This window comes from Athalia rosae, chromosome 1, assembly GCF_917208135.1.
Source record: "Athalia rosae chromosome 1, iyAthRosa1.1, whole genome shotgun sequence".
Lineage (NCBI taxonomy): Eukaryota > Metazoa > Arthropoda > Insecta > Hymenoptera > Athaliidae > Athalia > Athalia rosae.
Window position 1 is genome coordinate 11,307,918 of NC_064026.1, and position 25,766 is coordinate 11,333,683.

The window sequence follows — 25,766 nt, forward strand, 5'->3', positions numbered from 1 at the left end:
ACAATGAAGTAAGAGCGTTCGGTTTCGGGGCTGATCCTCGGACCGTACCAAGTAACCCCGCAGAGCAGTCTTCCGATTCCCCGCGAGTTTTCAGATAACCGGAAGTGAAGAAAAAGCTCTCTCGGGACGTCCGTTGGGGCGAGGCGTTGAGTTGAGTCGAGTTAAATTCTCTTACTTTTTCATCCGGAATCACGTCCGCCTTGTTTTCCAGCAACGTGACGGGCATCGTTCGCCGGATAAGGCGAGGCGAATAAAAAATAAAAGCCGAAAACTAATAATAAGTAAAACGAGAAAAAAAAACCGCGACCGATTTATCGGCCAACCTTTCAACAACACAACGTTTCGAATCAACGCGTCGCAACCGACGGAAGAGCCTCGAGCGCTACGATACGCGTCAATTTTTTTTTTGTTTTTGTTTTTTTTTCTTTAGATTTTCCAATTTCCTTCACATCAAATTAACCGACGCGAGAGGAGCGCGCTTTTTCGCCGCTTGTGAGTGACACGCGTCGAAAATTTCATCCGCTTCATCGCGATATATATATACCCCGAACCGCGTAAAGGAGATCGGAGGACAGAGTTGATGAATTTTATTGCAACGTCCTCCCGATCGATCGCCGATTGATAATGGCGATCCTGCTTCGATTTTACGATCGACGCGAGAAAAGAAAAGAAAAACAAAAAAAAAAGAAAAGAAAAAAGAGATAAATATTATTTCATCGAGTAACGCGTGTATTCCAATAACCGCGCAAAGTCAATCGGGCTATAGGTGTATATGTATAATAATTATCTCGTCGCTTCCTCGAGGCGGTACATACGGAGTTAATTACAAGCGCTGGGTATTCTGCATTTTAATACCGCGAGGTGGTGTTGGACGGGGTGTACGGTGATAATACGGTAATACCAGGGGATTCCTTTGAAGGCGTTTGGAAATAGGGTCGTCGGACAGGGATGAGAAAATCTCATTGGACGTTAAGTTTTAAAAGTTCTGCTTCCCGTTGCCTGTATTGGCGTGCAGCCGGTATATTCCACTCTTCACCTAGGTAGGTAGGTAGGTAGGTAGGTACGTACGTACGTGACGAGGATATGTACGCCCGGACTATACGTGCCCGACGTCGCGGTACTTCGCTCGTTCAATTCGACGGTTGGTTCGACATGGAAGTTCTTAAGTACAACGGGAGTCACGCCTCGCGTTGCACCAGATACTCGCCAATTTCCTGGCGACTAATGTTCGCGCAAAACTTTTCCACACATTTCCTGGAATGGGTATGCCGCGCGGCTCTCTCAGTTCGCTCTATTTTTCGCCACCACTAAACCACGGCCCTTTATTTTCTAGCGCCAACGGTTACCTTTTATCCGACGTGCTTCCGTCCGTTTTACGGATACGGGGACAGAGGAACGACTCGCCTCCGATATTCGTTCGGGGGGAAAAAATTTTTTTTTTCTTCGATACTCACTTGAGACCCGCTATGATTTCCATCGCCGAGTTAAAGTTTCCCGTGTTCCAGCAAGTCTGGGCGACCCGAAGTAGGCACGACAGTACCGCCTGTCTTTCTTCGACGGTGACGCCATTCGTTACAGCGTTCGTTACCCATGAGCTCACCTGCCGGGGACGAGAAGATGATATGTGAATTATAAAAATGGCACGAGCCTTCGTTCGGTCAATGTGAAAAAGGGAAGCAACACCGAATTTCGTTACTCGGAGTGCCCTGGGGCGGACCGGCGGAACGAAGGTAAAAAAAAAAAAGAAAAAACAAATTTCTAAAAAAAATTCAATTACGAGTTGATTTTTAGTTTTATTTATTTATTTTTTTACTTTATCCTCCTAACATCGTCCGGCGAAGAGCCTGTTGCTTTCGAGGGTGGATTTCGAGGGCCATTATTCAGATTACTGGATTTATTTACCGTACCTCGCATGTTATTTTGTCCTTAAGGCTTGTCAAATTATCGATCGTGTCCGTAAACAAGATTTTATCTTATTCGGAAACCACCCCGTTGGGTTGGAAAGAATTTCTTCTTTTTTTTTTTTTTTTTACGACGTCCTCCTTTTTTTCGTTGTTCAATTTACGTGCGGCGCAAACTGTGGAGTTGGTACGGGGGAAAACGAGGAAAACGGTAGTAAGGGGAAAAAGGAAGCTTTTTTCGTTTTTCGGGGATGTTTTTTCGAATCACACTCGAAAAGTTGAAATACTTACAGTAGAAATTCGCGCTGGTATATCCGTAATATCGGGTAGAATCGAACGCTTAATTTCCGGGCATCCAGGAATTGAAATAAAAAGAAAATCGAAAATTGCTGCTTCGCGTTGATATTTTTTTTTTTTTTCAGTTTTGTTTGTTACCGTATTTGAATTTATATATGCGAAAACGATTGTACCAAGTGGACAAATAGTCGTTCCCGTGTTACCGACAATTAAGCGCGGTGGTTTGAATTCGACGCGACGAAAGAGAAAAAAAAAAAAAAAGAGAAATGGGAAAATAAAGCGCGAAAATTCTAGTTTTTTTCCCCATCGCTTCGTCCCCCGAATCGGAAACGTTCGAGAACATTCAGCTGTGCGTGGAACAGTTCGGCGATCGATTACCGACGAACCAAAAGTGAACCATTTTTCGGAACTTCAATCGCGATTCCATTCCCGAACGATTCCGCACACGGAACAGCGGCGCTATTCCGCTGTCGTTTTTCCCTCCCTCTTTTTTTTTTCGTACTTCCCCTCCGGTCTCTCATTTCGATAACGCGTAATTGCGCGGCGAAAGTAACAACGAGTGAAACCTCGCAGACAATCGAACGAAAACGAAACGCCGAAAGAAAACACCCCTCGCCTCAACTCAATGCACGAGGTGTAACGCGCCTGATGGGGAATCTTCGGGGGGGTGAAAAATGGCTCGCGGGTGGTTTATTTCGCGGGATTCTCTAGTTTTCCGTGCATCCTCTTCGCTTTTATTTTCGATCGTCGTTCGCCAAGGGTACGGGGGTCGCGGGGGTCGCGGGGGTCGCGGGGGTTGCGGGGGTTGCGGCGGCGTCGCGGCGCAGGTTGGCCTTTATACCCGCGTCCTCGAGCAACCTTGTTAGGGAGGAGCAAGGGCAGCGCCAGCCGAGTGGCTACCTCATTAAAGCGGTTGATGAGGGTCTGCACAGACGAGAAGACGGGTGCCAGTCCCCCCCACTCCCCCCCCTCGGTCTGCGTGGCACTGTTGGCTGTGCTTGGGTTGCAACCCGGCGACGGCGGTGGCCTCGGGGTCTTGCGGGACGCTGATATGTCCTGCGCTACGTGACGCAGGTACTCGCTCGGTGGCACCTGATAGAACAACTGGTACTCGCACTCGGACAACCTGATCGCCACCTCCTCGGGGAAGTGTAGCAGCTTGTGCAAATCCTCCAGCTCCTCGGAGCTCTGAGGCGGCTGCGGCTGCGGCCGCTTCTCCAGCTCTGCAATAAAGAAACGAGGGGAACTGTTGAGGGGGCTCGTGTTTCGACGCGCTCCCCGGGGGGAGGCCGTTATCCTCCGTTCTTTCGTTCGGAAATTAATGATTCGGATATCGAATTTGGATTTTTTACAACTGTATAGTGCGGATGATCGCGGGTCGATAGTTTTTCAAATTTGTTCGGTCATCTCTACATGGATTTCGGATATAGAGAAAATTACATATTTACTTTATTCATTGACTCGGGTTTTTTTTTTCGATTTTTTTTTCATTCTCCACGTAACTCTGTCTCGTTTTTTACTTCCTTTTCATTTGCGTTATCACGCGGAGTGCTTTGTTCTAAGATTTTTCTTTGTCTCGGAAGGAGTAGTGCTGCTTTTTTTCTCCTTTTTTTTTTTTCATGTCATTCCTTCTTTCGTTTTGCTCCGGGTTTTTTTTCCTCCCCCCCCGACTAACGAGCCACAATCGAGCTCCTTCACGTGAAAGACTAAAAGATGAATTAAAATCTCCGGGCTTTAGAAATGTCGCGAAATATCACGTATATATATATATATATATATATATACATGTACACGTCATCTATTATAGCTGTGTATTACCGCAGATGTGGTTTTCACTGAAATTTTGAAAAGGGTACGTTTTCAATTCGAATCTTTTTTTATAGAGAAAAAATATAAAAAATTACAATCCTCCACATCCCTTGCGCATTATAATGTACACACGTGCAAAGCCAATATGAGTGGATCTAGAGAATTCGGCAATCTTGTCGACTTTATTTCTCGAACGTGACAATCTGGACCGATATATCAACCGACGCAATAATTACACGAGGAATTCAAAGGCGCCGTGGGACAAGTTTCGATCTAACGACTCCGCCGTCGAAACGTCCCATTCGATTCGAATTATCGAATTTCCATTTCGTTGGCGCGAAACGCTATATCCGTTCGACGCCCGTCCGATGCAACGTAGGGGGTGGCGGCGGTTGAGGGGTACACCCCCGCCCGTCGGCTCCGTTTCCGCGACTTATAAAACGTATCAGTCGATGCGGTAAATATTTGAAACGTTGAAACCGCGAGGCGCGTCGTAACCCGTGAACGAGTAAACTGTAGCGCGTGCGGAGTGAAGTAGAAACGGAGAGAGAAACGGAGAGAGAAACAGACGTCTGCTCAAAACGTAGATTCGATTCTTGGGAGAACCTTATCAGGTAATGGTGCGGCCACGTGAGGTGGAGGACGCAGGACCGCTTCGACGGGATTGGCAGATCGCCGTTGTTCGTCGTCGGGCGACGCACGCCGCAGCACTATTCGGCATCAAGAGGGCCCCATCGACGGCAATCTCGACGCCGGGCTCGACGACGAGGATCGGCGGCGCCCCAAGGCGCCCCAAGGCGCCCCTCCGTACTCCCTTCTGTCCAGCTCTCAGGCCCGACGGACCCCGGGCATCGGTGCGTCACTGAAAAACGAAAAAACAAAATCCACGAATTAACCAACGGCGAGGGGCGAGTAGGGTGCAAATTCGGATCCCGCTAATTGCCCGGCTATTACGACCCATCATCCTGCATCGAAAGCGCGTTTTTATTTTCCTCTCCTTTTCGTTATTATTTGCCTTGTTTGTTGTTTTTTTTTATTTATTTTTTTTTTCAACCGATGAAGGGTAATTGGCGGTGAATTGTTGCGTCGAATCGATTTCAGATGGGGTGGTGGTTTTATCGTACGGTATGAATTTTTCAATTTATAATTCGCCGTCCCTTAATTGGACGAAAGCCGCACATCCGTATTACAGGTATAATGCGATAAACCGGCTGCAAAATCCGGACGTCGTTACACCGTATACCTATCGCGTACGTGGGCATTTCCGCGGTACAACAACTGTTATCCTATACGTATGTACAACCGACGAGGAAAGTGTATTTTCCAGCGCGCCGACGACGACGCGAGGCAGAATATTCTCGAATTAATTTCGTAGACGAGACGAAAGCTCCCCGCCCCGTATACGTACGTATACATATACCTTTTAAGTTCTTGTCGCCGGAGTAAAGCCGTTAAGCGACCGCTAATCCGATCCATTCATCTGGCCGGATGTTGGAATTAAACTCGAAGAACTCCGCGGGATGTACACCCGCCCCGAGTCCCCGAAAGTTCTTCGATATGCTTCCGACGTTTCGCTCGGAATAACCGGAAGCGATGAGAAAAAAAGGGGAGCTTTCCTTCGCAAAGGTTTTCCACCTCATCCCTTTCGTTGGTCAATTTTTTTTCTTTTTCTCATCCGCATCTCCGGTTCGTCGTCGGTGAATGATTTTTGAAAAATTTCTCAACACCCCGTGTACCGAAGATGCGTCGTCCGACGGTGAGACAAGTACAACGTACGCCAAGTTCGTTCTTCGTTCGTTCGAAGATAATAATATCCGGCGAAGCGGGTGACGTTGCGGTACGACGACGACGACGTTGAACGAACCGTGGGGAGATACGTCGTTGAAATATTGCCGAGAGAACGGAGGATCGTCGGAGGGTTGCGGCCGATTCGCGGGTTACGTCCGTGCGCACCGAGTAATACCGGTGGTAAAGCGATATTCCTCGAGGTTTTCCCCCCCCCCGCAAGCCGTTGGGAAGCGGCAAATCGTGCTTTTCATCAAACGAAAGAGCGTCGAAACAATGGGTTCCGATCGTTCGCGAGAGCACTAGCGACGTCTGTTAGCGCAGCGGCCGTTATAACGCTCGCTACTCGCGGCAATAACAGGAGTTGGAAATTGCTTTGATAGCCGGGGCAGGATATCGAAGCGCGATGTACCTGAAACCGCCCACTATTTCCCTCGAGGAGAGAGAGAGGGAGAGAGAGAGAGAGAGAGAGGAAACTTTACTTCCAACCCGCGCCACCTCCGTGAGGACGTATTATAAAAACGGACCGATGGAAAAAATACCGAGAGAAGAAAAATGCCGCGCCGTTACTTCGCTTTCGCGGTGAAAACTTTTTCATCACTTGCCCCGTACGTGAGCTAAACTGGCCCGAAAAATCGACCCCTTTTTTTCTCTCCTCCAACGTTACACTTCGAAAATATCGTTTGGCAGGAGAAGAAGAAAATCAGTCCGAGAATTCGGAGGAAACTGGACGCGCCGCGAAAAAAGGTCTCTCGACGTTTGCCGGGAGGTGAAACAAGAGAACGTTGAAAAGCCGAGGGTTTTTTTCACCCGCGATTAGGTATATATTTCGTCGAGGTGTCCGAAAAAATTTTCTACCGAATTTCGCACGTCCTCCCGAAAGTATGCACGGACGCTAGAGCGTATCGATCCCCGTCGTAAAAAGTTACGGTTGTTATACATTAGCCATCGTAGCGAGGAGAACTAGAAGGAGGCAGCAGCGGCAGGCAGGCAGGAGGAGGAGTAGCGGTAGCGACGTAGGCTAGAAGAGTGCGCGTGGGCGGAGGGTAATAATGGTATTGGATCGTGTCAACAACTTCACCCTGATTGATACGAAAACATTAAGACCTCAAACACCGCGGGGTATCGGGTGTTCCCGATATAACGAGAGACCGATTCTTTGCCGCTAGTGTCTGCTGCCGCTCCTTCCGTACCGCGGTAAGAAAGTTTTGAAAGCTCTTAACCGTCGCCCCCGCGTTTACCGGCGTAAGCAGCAAAAGCAGCAAAAGCAGCAAAAGCGACACAAAACCACCCCGTCTCATCCCATTAGATCCTACGCGCTAAGTGAGTGATGTGTGACGCGCGCAAGCTCTCGCTCCTCTTTCCCTGGATATATTTATTACACGTGCAACGGGGAGAGATAGAGCTTATACGTGTTTGATGAGATAAAGGGGCGCGAGGGGGGAAAGGGAAGGGGGGGGGGAGAACCGTATCGACGTCCGAGAACCACAAGGGCGTAACTCGAGCTATTGCCAACGGCTCACCCAAATTTGTTTCAATTCGGTTTTTCGTTTTTTTTTTTTTTCGTTTTCCAATTTTTGTCGGTTGCACCCTTTCGGTGTTCGACGTTGCGAGCGCGCGCGCGTGTCACGTACACGTTATATTGAGAAAAAAATTCGTGACACTTTGACGAGGGAAAGTTGAAAAGGGATCCCTTACGGCTGGTGAGTCGTATTATACAGACCCTGAATATGTTCGGTGAAACCCTCTTTGTTTCTCTTGGCGAACTCGTGTCTCCGCGACCCGTATATAACCTCGAGAGTTTTGGGCTTCCTGCAGGACCCCGTGTACGTACGCGTGACAAAGTCAAGGACCGTACAAATGATACGGTGGGGTTTGAAGAAAAGAGAAAAAAGAAAAAAAAAAGAAAAAAAAAAGCGAGTTCGTCGAGTAGGTGGCTAGCTAGGCTCCCTCCTCGTCGCGAAACGAACGGGTCTGTCGCGGCGTAGGGAGACGAAAGGGGAAAAGAAAAGAAGAGAATGAATTACGACCTCCGAAAACTAATAGAGGAAATGATGAGTTATATACGCAGCTGACTCCGCGGTGCGAAGAGGCATCGCGGCGTGCGCTCTTCTCGTCTCTTGCGAGAGTTCGTCCGAAGCGCGAGTAGCGCGCGGGCCAGCGAAAGAGGGGCAGGTGGGGAAACGGGGAAATGAAAATTCTCTTCATCCCCGCAAGGATAATAAGGTATCCCGGAATTTTATTCATCGCTCCTTATGTACCGCTTGCGGCACTTCTTTTTTTTTCTTCTTTTTTCATTCGCTTCCTTTTTTCGAAACGTGACGAAGAAACGCCAGACGTTCGACGAACGACGACACACCTCCGCGCCGTGCAAAGAAGGGGTTTAAATAAGATCTTCATTCGTTTCGCAATTCCGGTGTCCCGAGGCCGGTCGAACGTTCTCTCCTAGGTTCTTACCGTTTCGTAAACAAAAATGACGCGCATCGCGTAGTTTCGGTTGTTTTCACTTCTTCTTTCACGTTACTAACGCGTAACAACGGGATCCGTAAGCTTCTTCGTACGCGAGGTGGAAGGTCACCGTAACGGGAGAGGGTAACACCGGAGGGGAACGATTCCGCGAACGACGAATTCACGGAATCCGGTCGTGTCCACGTTTGCCAAGGGTGGGGGGGGGGGCATGTGACCGACCCAAAAGCTGCGAATCTCTGTACTCACATAACGATAACCAGATACAAACCCCCCCCCCCCATATTCTCCGGCAAAAGGAAAATTTTGAATACCTGCACAGCCCTTATCTGACCGCTGGATTATAAACTCACGACACGTGTTTATGCGCGCCTCGTGAGACGGGGAGATGAAACAAATGGGCAAGCAGACGGCGATCTTTCCGAATTCTCGACGAAATACGGCTGAGGGTAGCTCTCGGTAGGTGGAAGACAAACGTCATCGAGACTCCGTTATACCTGCGAAATCAGATTTCCGTACATTGTACACCGAACAATCGACGATAGCGCGGAGATCTGGCGGACGGAATGTCGTTTCTCTTCGAACATTGTGCTCTCGCGTATATCTGCGAAGCTAAACGGGAGACGAATCCCGTCTACACGATGCTCGTGTGTGTGGTATATTATTACGGGTGTACGCGTGTTGTGTAATATCCAAACATCCCCTTCTACGTTGCAGCGGTGGCGGCGGCGGCGGTGGCGGCGGCGGCACGTGCACGTTCCACACAAAACTAATACCTCTGTCACCGGGGCAAGTTGGAATAATGGCGGCCCCGTAACAATAAGCTTTCCTATTATCGAATGAAAACAGTTACCGAGTTCCCTGCATTGTGTGTAAACTAACGTACGTTACACACACACACACACGTAGTACCATAGAACGTGACAACCACCTGCCCTCACGTGTCATCGATTCGGTATTCCAAGTTACCTCCACGGGAGGGGAGGGGGGATGAGAAAAGTTAAAAATTTCAAACAAGGGAAACAGAAAATTCCTTTCTATACCTCGCCGTTTCCAAGCACTATATTCATCTACGTATTGTTGCGCATACGACCCTCGATAGGTCGCGTTACACCCATGTATCCGCCTATACGTGCCTTCTCTATACATATGTATACGTACGCATAGTACAACGTCAAATGTACGTGTCTCTTCACCGCGATCAGCCGGGCTGCGAGGGGTATGTACTCGCTTCCGTACGTACACGCTGTACATCGCGATATATATTGTATATACATACGTATGTACATGTTTAGTGTAAATGGTCGAGCGAGCGATTCCCCGCGTTATTCGATCGAACGAAAATCAACCCCGTTTGAGGAAACTGGACGAAGTGAAAATTTGGGAATGAAACAAAAATTCTTTCTCTTTATTTCTTTTCGGCGGGGGGATCAACGAGATCTTCGTAGTGCGTCGTGACGTCGATACGCCTTATTCCGAAACCGAAATCGTTTGAATTCGCGCTGTTGATTTGCGCCAGCCGCATCATTCTTGGACGAGTAATTAACCGTGAGACATTTTTCCACCCACAACTCGCCGTGCGCCGGCATTTGGGTCAAACAATAATTAAATGTTACCCGGCCGATCGCGGGACTCCAACGAAGTTAAGAGTTTGCCTATGCGACCGATCCAACTCACGCTGCACTCGACGAGGCACGTATGCATGCATATAATGTACGGACAGTCGCGTACGTGACGAAGTTACGTAATCAACTGAAAAAGCCCCTCGCGTAGTTCCCGTATCTGATATTCCGTTGACCATTTATCCATCTCGTGATTACGTTCGCTCTCTCAATTCTCGAGACGCTTTCCTCCTTTTTTTTTTCTCTCTCTCTCTCTCTCTCTCTCCTTTTTCATTCCTTCCCTACGCGTTTTCGCTATACGTATAGTCGGAGGCGTGTGTCGTACACGCGATCGGATCGATCGTGACTCGCCCCGCGGCCTCGCTCCCTTGGACAATTTTCGGTGGGCGGCACAGCTACGCGAAAAAGTTGTCCGCACGACGATCCACGATCGATTCAAACGGGTGTACGTACCCACGGGCCTCGGAATCGTACGAAAAGTTCGCGTGACGCGCTCGCGAACGTCGCGTGCTTCCGGATGATGCGGTCTAGGGACGCGCGCGACGTAGATTTGGCACTGATTAAGATTTCACCGGGTAGAAGGAAGAGAGACGGAAGAAAAAAAAAAAAGGAGAAAAAACGGCGTAAGAAAGTCTCGCGGAAACGAAGCGGACGTAAACGAAGAGTGGAAAGTAAAGCTTCTTCGGTTGTGTGCATATAATAAAAATCTAATTTCAAAATGTCGAAATGATTCATCTACGTATATTCGAAACGGACGAAAATAGAAGAAAGAAAACAAAATCACTGTATTTTTAGGACGTACGGAATTCAATATTTAATGGATGGTATAGTTGTATGTATTGCGGTAAAAAGTTTTGTTCGATGATAAAGAAAAAAACCTGAATACAGAGAATACAAATATGAAAGCGGATCGAAAATATATGTTTTGCGAAACAATGCGAAGAATTTTTCCATCCGAAAATATACAGCCGATCACGATATGATGTTGGTTTGAAAAAAAAAAAAAAAGAAAAAAAAGGAATCCGCTACGGTCGACGGATGACGAGGGGAGAATGGAGATTTAAATTTTTTGTTCCTATTTCCGAAAAACCGACAGCAAAAAACTGAATACAAAGCTCGATTCAAAAACGTTGGAAAAAAAAGAAGAAGAAAAAACCAGCTAACGGGCTAACAAAGAAAAAAGAAGTTTCGGTTTTGGTTTAAAATAATTTGATTACTTTCGAGCTGTCATGTATACGTACGTACAATATTCGCGCGTTCATATGATAACACCGGGTGCAGGTGAAGCGAGAAGAGGAGAAAGAAAGAAAGAAGAATTAAATCAACTCGATTCGATTCGACTGATCTCTTCAAACTCTTTTTATCTCCTTTATTTTCTCCCCTCTTATTCGAGGCGTGAGAAAAATATACGTTTACACGTAATGTACTTATTTTCGGGGAGGGGAATTGAATCGCCCCATCGCCAATCACTTCACGTGTGATACGTCGATCTTTCGAATTTGAGAAAAAAAAAAAAAAAAAATTTCTCCTTTTCTCCTTATCTATTTTTCTCGCGCGACTTTCGCGCGATCGATTTACACAGTTTGCTCATCGTCACGTAACGCCTTTCGATGATCATAATAACGTAGCTGACACGCGACTGAGTTTGCATCAAAAACAGAAAAAAAAAAAAAAAAAAAAAAAAGGGAGAGACGGATTAAAAGATCAGAATTCCAACTAATGGGCATCCTGCATCGCACGCTTAGTACATTTATCCGTTGTACTCCTATGTGTACACCTTATATATCCACAGCAGAGTTGGATGTATATGTAGATACGTATACCCTGATATGTATATATATATATATATATATATATATATATATATATATATATGTACAAGTGAGCTGACTGCATAGCAGGGGACGTGACTGACGGTTAATTTAATTAAAAACTTTTTCACCAGCCATTATATTATATCCACGTACACAATATGACCATATACCCGCGGAATATATATATCTACGGACACACGTATTGTGTGTACGTACGTATCTACGATGTACATACGTATACACGTATCTCCGAATGAAATGGAATATTATTTCGAACTTTTTCTCCTTTATTTTTCGTTGTTTCTTTTTTTTTTTTTGTTTCTTTTCATCTCCCATCGCACGATATGACCACCGCAGCTGATTAATGTAACGACGGTAATTGGGATATTATCTTTTCCTTTCACATGCATACACGTGTAATTATATACCCGTCCGTGGTATACGTACCTACTACGTACACACGATTCGTCATTACGATCAATATCGGCATACACGCTTTTACAGGTAATTTTTCAGTTTTGCAGCTTTGTGCACATTTATCGGAAAAGTTCGACCAGAGGTATTGGGGGACACACGTGTACATTACGTGCGGGTCGGGTGTATGCCGAATGTATAGGTAAAAAATAAAGGATATATATACATATATATGTATATATATAGACTGTAAATGAAAGAACCGTAGATATAAGTATACCGTCGTGTATGTACCTACTTATATCTCAGCTCTTCAATGGAGGGCAGCTCGGGTTCCATTTCTTCAATGCCATTATACCATATCACTCCCCAAACCCTCGTCACTCTCGAAGCGAAGAAATAAGGTACTTTCCTTGTTTTTTTTTCTCTCTTTTTTTTTTTTTTTTTGTTTTTCTATCATATTTTTTTGCGCTCTTTCTCCATGCCGGCTCGCATGTCGTCTTCCCCTGTTATTTAGTCTCTGGACTCACGGTCGTGGTCGTTACCGATTTTTGTCTTTCTTACTTATTATTATTTTTATTTTTGTTTTTTCCAACGTCGTCGTCTCTTCGCTAAATAGATGTTGCAAAATGTATCGCGGCTAACGAAATGAGAAGAAATAAAATGAAAAAAAAAAAGAGGAATAAAAAATGTGGTATATGTATATATATGAAAAAATGAAAATAACATATTTAATGAAAAGAAGAAGTAACGCAAAGGGAGAGAAAATATTTGCACAACGGGTTCGATTAGCCGAACGAAGTCGTTTGGCCAGATATTTTCTACACGTCATCCGTTTGGTTTATATTAGTACATATATATGGATATGTATATACTTTGCGTACGCGTACGGCTGTGCAGGTGGCAGGCAGTTATCGAGTTTGCTTGTATCGGAATATCCTGCCTAAATTTGATTGAACCAATTCCGCCACTTCTGGTGCATGAATTATATTGCCCGTAGGTGAGCCCTACCACGTAGGACATGCGCGTGTACCGCGTACCGCGGTAATAACGCTTATACGTGTTATATATGTGTAGGTGAAGTAGGCATATAGGTGTATATATATATATATATATATATATATGCAATAATATACACTCCTATATGCAGCCAGCGGCTGTACCAACCGGCGCGGAGCACACCTTATGACACAGCCGGATCGATCGATATTCCAAAGAGCATTCTTGACATAGGTAAAGTCATTTGCAAATTGCGCCTCCGTATGAATATGCATGCGGTTGTATATTTGCCGGTCCACGATCACCGGGTATGCGAAGCCCGCGCACCTTTTGCCGAGCAATTTTTACCTCAGGTACACCCCAACAACGCAGCGGCTCGTTCGACTACCGACAAAAATATAAGGCAAACGCTCCGTCCCCCTAGGGCTGGATTAATTTCATTTTCTCACGGTATTTTCCGAAGAGCTTCTTCGCGATTTTCGTACCTCCCGACGTCGATTGACCCGTCAACCCTTGACAAAAAAAAAAAATCAATTCGCGAGCCCCGCGGAATAAAGAAACATATCATTTTCTAACGAATCTCGACCGTCTGAAACTTAATTTCCAAGTTGGTATAAAGTGATGTACGCAATAACGACGTAACGATGAATAATTGAGGGCAGCGCACACACGCCCGGACCCCGCGGTACGGATGGTACGTCATCTTGGCGTGTCGTCATTAGTTACACGCGGGAAGAGAAATCACGAGGAGCGAGATCCGCGAAGCTCGGCGCTTAACACCTCGGGGCAACCCGTATTATCCGGATAGAATTTAAACCGAGGTGTCTAACGCCAACCTAGATTCACCTTCTAAAGCTTAGCAATTAATTTTCAGCGCTCCGTGTGCAGACGAACGTTGAATAAAATGATTCCGCCGCGATTTGTTGGACTCGATATCGCCGCGGGGGTGGGAATCGGGAGCCAGAAGGGCGTAAGCCACGAAAAAGGGCCTCGCGGAAACCCTCGACGAAGAGGGTGTGCGAAAATCGGGGGATTCCTTGTTCGAAATTCGAACGCGCGACGCGATATTCCTTCGCGTGGAACGTAATACGCGGATGAGAAAAGAGCGAAGAATAACAAATTTTTCCGCGAAAGGAGAGGGAGAGAGAGAGAAAGAAAAGAAAAAAATGAAAACAGAAAGTTAGAATTTTGTTTGCCGCGCGTAGTACGTGACTCGTGATAAAACATTGGCTAAAGTTGCGTCGTTAGCGGCAGCTGCTGCTTTACTTCGGCACGTGTGCTTTTTCCTGCTACCCTGTATGATACGTGTACACGTAGGACACGTGTGAAACACACGCGATACGTCGAAGACGAATCTGCAGCGAAATTTTGAATAAAAAGAAATGAGAAAAAAACGACGTAACAAACCCAAGCGAGCGACGAATTCGTCGCGGCAGTGGAGTTGCGATGATTTCTTTTTTTTTCTCCTCGTTCTCTCGTTCATCTTTCCGATGATTTTTCATCCGCGTTTGACCGACGGAACTGACTCTGACGGAATCTAGAGTATCAGAATCGAACGTTGTACACGCTCCACCACTCGTACGTCATGTATTACCGTAACAAAGTCCTGCACCTGTAAGATGCCCTACCGCGCGGTAGCGCGATGTGTACGGCTATATGTATACACGTATATACACGTGTACGGGACGAGATAAATTACATAATAAAGTACTCGAGGCGTGGAAAATGAATTGCAGGCATTTACATGCCAATTACTTACGGAGGGGAAACGGGGCCGGGGTGTAATACACCTACAATAAAGGCGATCGTAAGCGTCCATTTATATTCATAATCTCATCGGGGATGAAACGCCGTTTTTTGGCGGTGAAAAAAAAATATGCAAAACGAGATCCGCGAAACGCTCGCGAACCCCGTCGAGAAATCGCCGCCCGAAAGACGCGATCGGCCACCCTGCTGCAATTTTTTTTTTTTCAACAATTTTCAATTTTTTTCATCCGCCTTCTCCGCGTATACAGCACGGGCTATTTTATTTTTAGAGATAAGGGAATAATTTTTTTTTCTCCTGCACGTCAAAGACGTGTGAAAATAATATCGAAACTTTGGGACGTCGCGACTGCCTTATAAATTATGAAAAACTAAAAAAAAAAAAAAAAATGACGCGTTCTCGGGCGTCTGTTCGGACTACTCAGCTCGATGCAGCGACCCTCGCGTCGCGTTGCGTACACCCTGTATAACTTTATATATATATATATGTATAATAAACACGTAGAGATTGTAAGTGAAAGTGACGTCGGGCGATTAGAAGTCTTAATTTCCGGTCAACGACGCTAACATTTCCGGTTCTGGGCAAATATATGATCCTCGATCATCTCTCATATATAGGTATATTAGAAATATCACGTAGGGGTGAGTCCGCGAAGGGTGGCCGGTCGACATTCGCGCGAGATACGTAAACAGAGTCGTGGACGTACGCGTACGGTGAAAATTCGAAAGATAGAAAAAAAACATAAAGAAGAAGTCAAGAAGACGGCCGTCGACGGCCGTTGCGAAACGCAATATTTCGGCGGGAAGTTCGCGCTCGCGGGGATCGCTCGCTATTTTTCAAACGCGACCGAGTTCCGCGCTCTATTTATAGGGAAATTCGTCGAAACTCGAGCGAAAACGTCGCACGTACACGTTCGACGTAAATTTTCAGGCGACCAACGACAAAGGGGAAAATGGATCCGCGCTGCGGCGGAAGCCACCGCGGCCGTATAAGTGTCGCCCGAATAATTTACAGCTGTATCTTGTACACGGGAAACGTAAAACTCGCTTTTTATTATCAGCTATTAACTCCTACTTATTCCATCCCCGTGTACTCCGCCGATTTTACGCCAGGGTGTAACGTAGCTGAGGTATCCTTCGGTACGTGCGGGGTTCGATCTTTCTCTTTTTTTTCTTCCTTTTCTTCTTCTTCTCCTTCTTCTTCTTCTTCTTTCGCTCTTTTTCCTGCTCCCCACGTTTACCGATGATAATCGTTGTTTTTTCCCTCTCTGAATTCGGATCGTTTCGTCGCCGCGCGCGGAATTGCATGTCGGGGGCGGTCACCGTGGCTGAAATCAATCGAACCATTGCATCGTTCCATTGACCGGAACTAATCCGCGTAACTAGCGGCAACCTTAGTGTTCCATTTCCACCGATAGACGACCATCGGCCAATTACCATACATCGACGCGTTACACTGGATCACGACGAAAAAACGAAGCTATACCCGTCGATGGACCGATATAGCCCGGGGGGGGAGGGGTTCGTGATTTTTGTAAAAATTACCATCGCGTTACCGCGATTATACGCCTCGGTTGAGTTCAAATTTTTGACGCGTCTCTGAAATATCCCCGTCGCTGTGAATTGTGGTTGTTTTCATTCCCAAGATAGGGTTGACGCGGGACGTTCTCGTTCCTCTTCGCGAGATCGTCGCGCTTAAAGTCGGACGCGGATACGGCTCCGCGACGGTTTTCCCGTACATCCGAATGAGAATAAAATCAAAAAGAATAAGGCCGCGGGCAACGTGAGGGTGCCGCAGGGCGTTGGCGTGAGATTTCAGCGGATCTCGTCCGCTCGCGCGTTACAACACCCGCATTCGCTGCCGAGGGAAAGCGGACGAGAGTACGAAGAGACGAATGAGTCGGGTGTGTCTCTAATTGGGATATATACGAGGGACTCGCGAAACCCACCCCTTGAGGTACCGAGAGACAGAGAGAGAGGGAGAGAGCGCTGTCTCCCTCGTTTCTCTCTCTCTCTCTCTCCCCTTCCGTTTCGTTACTTTTTATTTTCTCTCCACCTCGTCTTCCAACTTCGCACATCTTTACTGCGATGCGTTTTGTCATTTTCTTGTTTGTTTCTCACTCCTCCGACCGTATACGATTCGACCAACTTGGTGAAAAAACTTGCCAGAGATATTCGCTCGATCGTTTTTAATTTTTTTTTACCGCGGCTCCGTATCGTCGATCGATTCGAAGTAGCCCGTAAAAAGTTCCGAGGCCGTTGCAGCGCGCGAGGAAATAAAACGTAGCGAAATCGGGGTCGTTGTAACGTGCAGGTGCCGTTTGAAAGGAACGCGATACTCATATGCGTATTATATATATATAAAATCTAAAAACGGATGACTCGCAATCCGTTTAAGTTATAGCCTATACCCGTTCTTTGTTTCACTTGACAAACGAGCGGCTCGTGAGAATTGTTCCGCTAAAGTTGAATACGTATAAGGTATACGTATGCGCAAGCTTGTGTAATATTCCCATGTATTTCTATGTACATACGGGATAGGAAAGAAGCTCGAGGAATAAAAGAGATGAAAAACAAATAGAAAAAGCGGAACAAAGTAAAACAAAATCGGCATTTGTTATCTCTGTAATTTACATTTTAAAAGCCGTATATAATATCGCTATACCGTAACAGACGTCCGTCGGAGAATATCGTATTTTTCCGCGCTCCCACCATATATTTTATTTTATAGCCCAGGTGCAGCGAGAATAACGCCACGTATAGAAATCATTGTTGCGTCAGTTACGTAATACGTATAGGTGTACGACCGTGCCCACGTACCGTTAACATTTTTTTTTGGTTTTTCGTTGTTTTTTTTTCCTCTTTTTTTCATCCCTCTGTACATCCCTGGGAAAAAAAGCCGGCGGCAAAATCTCGTTTAAAAGATAAAAGGGAGAGAAAATGAAAAACTGCGATAATTGCAGGCCGACCGACCTGCGCGTGCTAAAGTAAATTAAATATATGTATACACCTATGTATACCCAGATGTAGGCGGGGGCGGTTCCACGTTACAAATGTGTTTCATTTGCGGCACTCAGATTCGGAATAACGCGTACACGAAAGTCGGATCCTATCGTAGCAACCTTCTGGCGTCGAGCTGGAATCGCTCTCGCTTCGCCGCTAGGCAGCCATGTTGTAAACAGAAAGCTCTGCGGAAAGTAATTAAAACCACTGCACACTATCGTTCGCATCCACATGCAACTTTGTGTCAATAAGGTCGGCCCAGTTGCTCCATTCGCTCTTCGTAATTCGTTACAACTTACATCTCGTTATACAACTATCGGATTCACGTACGGCGAATACGTTGCGTCGACAACGATGGACCAAACTTTCTGAGGATTCTGCACGCGCCGAAATAAGAAAAATACGGGAAACAAAGAGAGCAGATTCGAGGTACCTACGTTCGTACCTCACGGTAACAAGATATATGTATGTAACGGGGGAAGGACGTTCGCCAATTTTTTTCAATGGGGGAAAAAAAACGCGGGGGTTTACGAGGGAAATCGGAGGTAGCTCCTTATTTATTACGGGGTGACGCACCTGCGGTGAATTTTTTTTTTGCTGACATTTTTTATTTCCTCTTATTTTCAATATTTTTTGTCCCCTCGAATTTTCGTGTATCTGTATTATGCGAGTAACGACGTCCTCGGGATACATAATCTCCTCCGACAGCGGCTCTTATTCGGCCCGGGCGTCACAAGTAGGCGGGGGGAGGCGGGCAAAAAAGAACGGTGAATATATACGTACGCCCATTATACGTAATACGATATCATTTTTTATTCCCATTTTATTTCATATTTTTATTAATGTTGTTATTACTTGTTATAAAATTTACATGAATTTTCGGCGAGACGAATACAGTGACTTCCGCGTTCAACAGCCAATTATATAATACGGTCAGTCGTGTACACTGGGTGTTCCAGAAGTAACGGACGCCATCGTTGCATCCGATAGACAATGAAATTCTGAGACGAAAAGTCCTCAGCCATTTTTTGATCGGACGCCTGGATAATTAATTATCAAATAAAATGAGAAGCCAATCAGGTGCGCGTTACAGCGGCAAGACAACACAGAGGGAATGTAATAGGTGACTGCGACAGTGAGACGCGAGAGGTTAGGTTGTGTTTTGCCACTGTAGCGCGCACTTGATTGGCTTCTCATTTTATTTGATAATTAATTATCCAGGCGTCTGGTCAAAAAATGACTGAGGACTTTTCGTCTCAGAATTTCATTTTCTATCAGCTGTAACAACGTCGTTCGTTACTTTTGACACACCCGGTATATCGGTGAGTCACCTATATTGCAAATTGTTACGAATCGCTGCAGATTTATACCACATTTTTTACTTTTTTTTCCGCTGAATTATTTACGCGATAATGTTAATCGAATGGCAACTTGACAATGCGAGAACGGAAGTGAACGTGATTCTGATATAAATCAATCCACGTATCTCGTTGGATAAAATTACATTTTGTCAGAAACTAAAAACTGTTCGTCTCTTGAAGCTACGCTTTAAAAAAAAGTTTTAAAAAAAAGTCTATCTCCTATTTTATATTTACAACATTAGAGTGGAAGAGCAGGATATCCGGCGCGTCACTAACACCGGTACAGGTAGATATACATCGTATACGTATGGACTGGAATGTTATGTATTACATGGGTATACCAGATATGTACGTTTTTCAAATCGCGCGCCCTCGAAAGTTTATGAATTCGCATTATTTTCCGCGGTCCCTTTTTTCCTTTCTTCTTCTTTTCTCTCTCTCTCTCTCTTTTTCCCTCTCAATCAGCTATTTGGTTGTCAAAGAATTTTTACGTACCGTAGCTACTGCATTACAGCCATGCGAATACCTGTGTAATAATATACGTAGAGAGAACATTCCTCGCGTACGTACACGCCGAAAATCAGATGGTGTATTTTACCCTCTTCTATATTTTATAACAATAAAACGGGCTATGAAAATCAGAGATATGCTCAACCCGCACGTGCATTTTATACAGGGTACGATCGTTTACCCGAACTCAAACCATGTTCCACACGTGTGTGTCGGATCACATGGTACTCCTGTTTGTATCACGTGGGCGTAGACGGTATGGAAAAACGAGAAATTTGCCGCAGGAAGAAAAATAGAAAAATGGATAAATAATTAGAGGCGATCTTTATTCGTATGTTGCAGCGCTTGATATTCAATCTGAGCTTCATACATGCATGGTAAAAGGGACGAGGGATCGGAGCGGCCCGCTAAGGGTGTACCTAGAAAACTAATTTCATTTTTCCTCTGCGTTTTTCCATTTTTTCCGCTTTCCGTTTTGCTTTTCGTTCAGCGAAATTAGAATAATTACGTATGCGGTACGGCGAGAATCAGGTTTGTAAAATGGGAAAAAAAAAAAAAATAAATAAAATAATAAAAAAAGCAAACAAAAAATGAATAAAAACGAAAAATTGATGTAACAAAAACAGAGGCGATCGCTTGTATAATTTATTTGAATATTCGAATCGCGCGGCAAATTCTCTGTAGATTCTCACGATTCGCCGTTCGTTCGTTCGTTCATTCATTCATACATTCGTTCATTTAGGGTGTCCCCGAGCGTCGCTCTCGTTCCCTTCGGCTCTTGTTATTCAGATTTATTCATCCTCTTTTAATAATTTTACCTGCATATTTTATACTCGACCGTCGACTCTGCAGCGGTACGTTAATATACCTGTACATAGTCGAGCGTCGCGACGCTCGCGTTTCGCATCGGTCCACCTATAATTTTTACTCGGTTGAAATTTTTTAATACATCATCGCTCTCGCGAAGGAACTCCGAGTGCTCGTTTCGAAAGAATTAAAAAAAAAAAAAAAAAAAAGAAAGGTAGAAATTTGGAGCAAACAAAAAATGACCGGGTGGAAAAAATCGTTTTCGATTTGCGAAAAATCAGAGAATATATCGTTATCGAGCGTTATTACCGCGTTGACTTGAGCCAAACGATATTTCTCAATTTTTCTTTTTTTTTTCCCTCAGGTCAGGTCAGGTGGTCGGGTACAGCGATCCCGGTCCACCGGGATATTCATTTCGTCGGAGGAGCCGGCGGAGGAAAAAAGCGTCAATGACGCGGATGAAGGCATAACTTTAAAGGATTTACGGTACGAGGTACATAAGGTACGTGAATATATGTGAGTGAAAGTCAGTGCCTCGGATACGGTCGCTCCCTTTCTATCGATCGTTTCAATCATTCACCGCGCACACGTACGTACAGCCCGTCCCAAGTCTGCCCGTCTCCGCGAACCTGCAGCCCCTAAAATTTTCCCCTTTCGGAAAAGGCGAGTTTAATTTTTCTCATTTTTTAACTCTACTTTTCTCTCCTCGATATCTTTTCTCTCTGCACACCTGCAACGATTTCGTCTCGTTAAAATGGAGTCGCGTCTCGACGAACAACGACGGGGGCTTAAACGGAAATCGCAGCAATGGGTGGATCGGGATTGAACGAGAAATGGACCGGAATACGATTACGCGGGTACCGTACGTACGTACTAACGTAGGTAGATTCGTTGTTCGTTCGCTCTCCCCATTTCACGGTTCAAAGTGAGGAGGACCCGAGCGCGCGACCCGTGATCCGCCGTATACATACACGCGATTGCGGTTCAGCCACACCTCAGACCATCGGGGTGTTACTTGCAATTAGTTAAATTGCGTACACGGCCGTCTCTCTCCGTGTCCGTGTACGAATGTCTGGTAGGTAGCGTGTACCTGGGACAGGTGTGTGTACGGTGTCTGTAGGTAAACATTAACCGCAAAACAACCCCTTCGCATTCGACGCGTTCCACCCTCCACCCTCCCCCCTCTCTCCATCTTTCGAAATCGGGAGGAATATACGAGAAAGAGGGGGAGTAAAAATCTCGCAGAGGGAGAAAAGACGGCGTCTTCTTCGGCGGGTCGTTGCCGGTTTTTCGGTCCCGTTCGCTCTCGTCCCCGACCCGGGCGACGACGTTTGTGATCGCGGAATTTTTCGAACCGAGTAATCCGGTACGTACGCGTAACGACGTACACGGGGCGGGTATACGTTATACAATGTACCGTTACGTGTGTACCGTGTACTCGCAAGAGCAGAGTTTCTGGGCACGGTATCAAACGCGGTTGCCACAGATACGCCACGCACAACAGTCTAACTTCTTGCCTGCAGAGTTTCTCGTGTTCGTGAATAGAAATCAACCCTAATTACAGAGGGTTGAAACTACGCGCGTAAACGATATATACGTGTATGTATATATGTATATACACGGTGTACGTTTATACATGTACCTCTTGACTCATGTTACTCGATTCTGTTTACTATTGTGCACATATAGAAGTACATGCGCTCACGTACGTACGTACCTCTGTCCATATTTAATACGTGCGTCCGTACCCACGTGTACATATGTATATGTATACGTATATACGTACAGAATCTGTACATAACGTACGACCCGTTAATGGTATTCGATATAATTATTCATAAATCGTCGACGTGTACGAATTTTCCTTTCCTATCTCTTTTATCCTTTTTTTTTTTGATTTTTGTTTTTGGTTTTTGTTTTTTTACACAAATTTGTTCGTCTGTTCTCCGATCGAGACACGAAGAGACGAAGTCTTTCATTATTCGCCTTCAATAATTGGATTCATTAACGTTAAAAGGTTGACATCCGTATCATGTATCGGATGTTCGATCGACGAATCATATCGCCGAAGCCCCGGATTTTCAATTTACCCTCGACGCCCCCACGTTCCCGTCCGTTAATCTCAAAAATAACATTTCGATTCGCGCGATGCAGATTGAAAAAAAAAAACGAAAAAAAACAACAATTAACAGTAGAACTACAGTTGAAAATGTAACGACGAAAAGTGAGCCCCTTATCGCCTCGCGTCCGTTTCGCAAAATGGCCGACGCATTTTTCGGGACGAAATTTGTCGGCAGTCAAGAGCGTGGCGCGGTTGCATCGCGTCCTACCACCTTTTCACCTCTCTCCCGATCCTTCGAACCCCTCTCATATTTTCCCGGTGGGAAATGAGAGAAGGAGAGCGGTCGGACGTCCTAAGAAAAATGAAGATTGCTGCGGGAAAGCCAAGCTTCGGGGTTTAGGATGACGCGACGTTACCGGCGCTCGAGGTCCTACCCCCCACAACGTCGTTGCGCGCACCGCGGGGCGTCGGGAATTATAAGATCCGTAGATCATCCCTCCCGAGCCCCCGATGCCCCGGCGCTTTTTTTTTTTTTTTTCGCTGCTCACGACACAAAAAGAAAATTTATATCCTCTCTTCTCTCGCGTACTTTTTAACCGCGCCTCTCCTTTGTCAACGATAAAATGAAGCCAAAATATACCCCTTCCCACCCCTGTCAAATTGAGCTTTCGCTCAATTTCCCTCAATTTTCAATTAATATTCATTTTCAGATATATACGCACCGCCGCGTGGGTACATACGGCTATGTATTTACCCACGGCGAATTCACCCCTGCGCCCGGCTATCGCGTCGAACTTTCTTCTTCTCGGCGTTGCAGAGGCACGCTGTCTGAAGCGTCTGTACGGTTGGGTATTTATCCCGACGTCTGGCCCCCCGTTTTATGCCGTGTAACAAGGTAATTATTGGAAATTTGTTAAAACTAATCCTCTTCGCGAGGAGCGACTGTAAAGTACGCGAAACTCTGTGTGTTATGTACTTTACGCAGCTACGTATACGCGGGCGTGTAGTACATATATATTTTCTTGGCAGCGTCGGGATCGAGGTCGAAATAAATATTTTATTCATTTACACGTTTCGAAAATTTACTTTGAAATTTTCGTACGGCAGTCAACCACCCGAGCCCGGGTTACCGCTCGCGGTCATCTTCGGTCTCGGATAGCGAAGACGAATAACGTTTTTCTTTTTTTTTCTTTCTTTTTTTCTTTTTTTCTTTTTTTCTTTTAATTCCGCCTATATTTTCGCGAGCGGAAAAAGAGATCGTAAAAATTCCCTCAGCGCGCGTCACCCGGCTCACGTCGTTGCGCGTCATCGTATTTTAATATACACCGCGTTGTTTCGCCTCGATTTTTTCGTATTTTCATTTTTTCCTCGTTCATTTTTCCACCGTGTCTCATCGTAAACCGGAAAACTTCAACGAACGTTTCTCATCCGAGAAAAAGCGCCGCTGATGGTTCGTTGAATACCACGCGGTGCGCCTGTGTGACTAAAGTACTGCCATATTTCGGTTAAATGGGGTTTAAAATGAGAGATTGTTACATCGCACGACGAAAAACGCTCGCCGAACACCGCGGGAAAAGCTTCGAGTTTTTTAAGTTGAGTTAAATTTTGAACGCGCCGTTTTTAACGATACAAAAATTCCGCTTCTACTTCTCCTCTTTTCTTCGTTGACATCGCAAACTGCGGCGCGTCTTCTTCGTCGAGCGATAAAGGTTTCGCTTTTTCTTTCCGCTCTTTTTTTTACTTCCTCCCTTTCCCCGTATACGATGGTATACGATGATCCGTACAGATATATCATCGATGCAACACGTGGCCACGATGACATCTTAACGAAGTATTTCCGGCAACAGATACGGTACACGTATAATACAATTATCATTATAAGCTCCCCGGACTTTTTGCGTCACCCTTACACACACCCTATACAACGTATTTATGGGCGAGGGCAGAGTAGGGGAAATTCCCTTTCAAAAGCGTCTGGAAAAAATCATCCCTTTTTCGCGCAAAGAAAAAAGCTCCGCGTCAGATGGTGCGCGGAACAAAGAAAACCCGGAGGAATTCGAAGACCGTTTCGTTATTTTCTCCGTCCTCCTTCCCTATCTCCAAGCTCGAGGTGAAACCCGCCGGACAATTTCATCTACGAGAATAGATAATGCAGCGGCTATTTCGTTTCATCGAATCTTTTCCCGCGTCAAAAAGTTCGGACAACGTGTCGGCGGTCCCCGTAGTTCGGCGAGTTTTGTTCGAGAATTCTTCCGCGGGCGCATCCCGTTTCTTCGAAAAATTGTTAAAAGCTCCGCGAAAGTCGGCTCCGCGTAAGAGCTAATTGGCATGCGCGCGGACTTTCTTATCTCGAACTCCGATGTCTACGCGTTATTTGCTCGAGGTATAGCGGAGCGATTCTCGGCCCAGAAGTTCGCGGAATCTCGAGATCTCGAGTTAGCCGTGTTTATTCGTCGCAACCGGGTAACCACCTCGCGTCCCCTGGCGAAACCGCGTATCCGAACCCCGCGTACCGAAACGGACTTCCCTCGGGATTTTCGTCCCGCACGTAACGTATAGACGCGCGAATAACTGTCTCCTCCGCTAATCTGCCCTAATTGGCGGGTTGCCAACCGGAGAAGGACGAGATATACCCGAACGGGCGTGCGTAACCCGTACGTACCCCAACACCTGCCCGAGGCAGCCGCACGTTCCGAAACGTCAGCGGAGGCTACCTTCCGTTCGCTTTTTGGACTCGCCCGTCAACTTTCCTCGAACGATTATGCAAATCGAGACCAGGGATTACGTGATCCTCTTCGCCCCCCCTCCCTCCCCCTCCCCTCCCCTCCCTACCCACGCCCTCCGTTGTATCGCCATCTACGGAACGAGAGAACGAAATCTCTCACCGGGGCAATAATTTTCGCGACTCTTTTTTTCACGCAGCTAGTCGGGACATCGACTGGCGAGACACCCGGCCGAGGAAAGTAACTCCGAGTGGATTTTCCGGGGAAAAATATCAGGTCGTCGATTCAACCCCGTTTATTTATTTTTTTTTTTTTTCTTTTTTTTTTTATACTCGATCGGGGCAACCCCCGGAGTTACTTGTACGCCGTTTATTTTCCATACAGCCCCAAGGAATTCCAGAAGCGAAAAGAATCCTCTTTTTCCTTTTC

The 25,766-nt window shown here is 45.9% G+C and overlaps 1 protein-coding gene across 5 annotated transcripts in view; it reads right to left on the reverse strand.

The window, feature by feature from the left end:
* Positions 1-25,766, reverse strand: part of LOC105687196 (1-phosphatidylinositol 4,5-bisphosphate phosphodiesterase epsilon-1-like) — a 60,331-nt gene that overhangs the window by 16,563 nt on the left and 18,002 nt on the right. For 3 of the 5 annotated variants that reach the window (XM_048648827.1, XM_012402640.3, XM_048648824.1), the window contains exons 2-4: positions 4,614-4,869; positions 3,099-3,421; positions 1,455-1,600 (exon numbers count right to left, since the gene is read on the reverse strand). In XM_048648827.1, coding sequence (XP_048504784.1) covers positions 1,455-1,477 — 23 coding nt within the window. In that variant the 5' untranslated portion in view covers positions 1,478-1,600; positions 3,099-3,421; positions 4,614-4,869. Of the gene's footprint in view, positions 1-1,454; positions 1,601-3,098; positions 3,422-4,613; positions 4,870-5,427; positions 5,446-12,406; positions 12,682-25,766 lie in introns of those variants that run through there. The other 2 variants (XM_048648825.1, XM_048648826.1) reach the window with 2 other exon arrangements.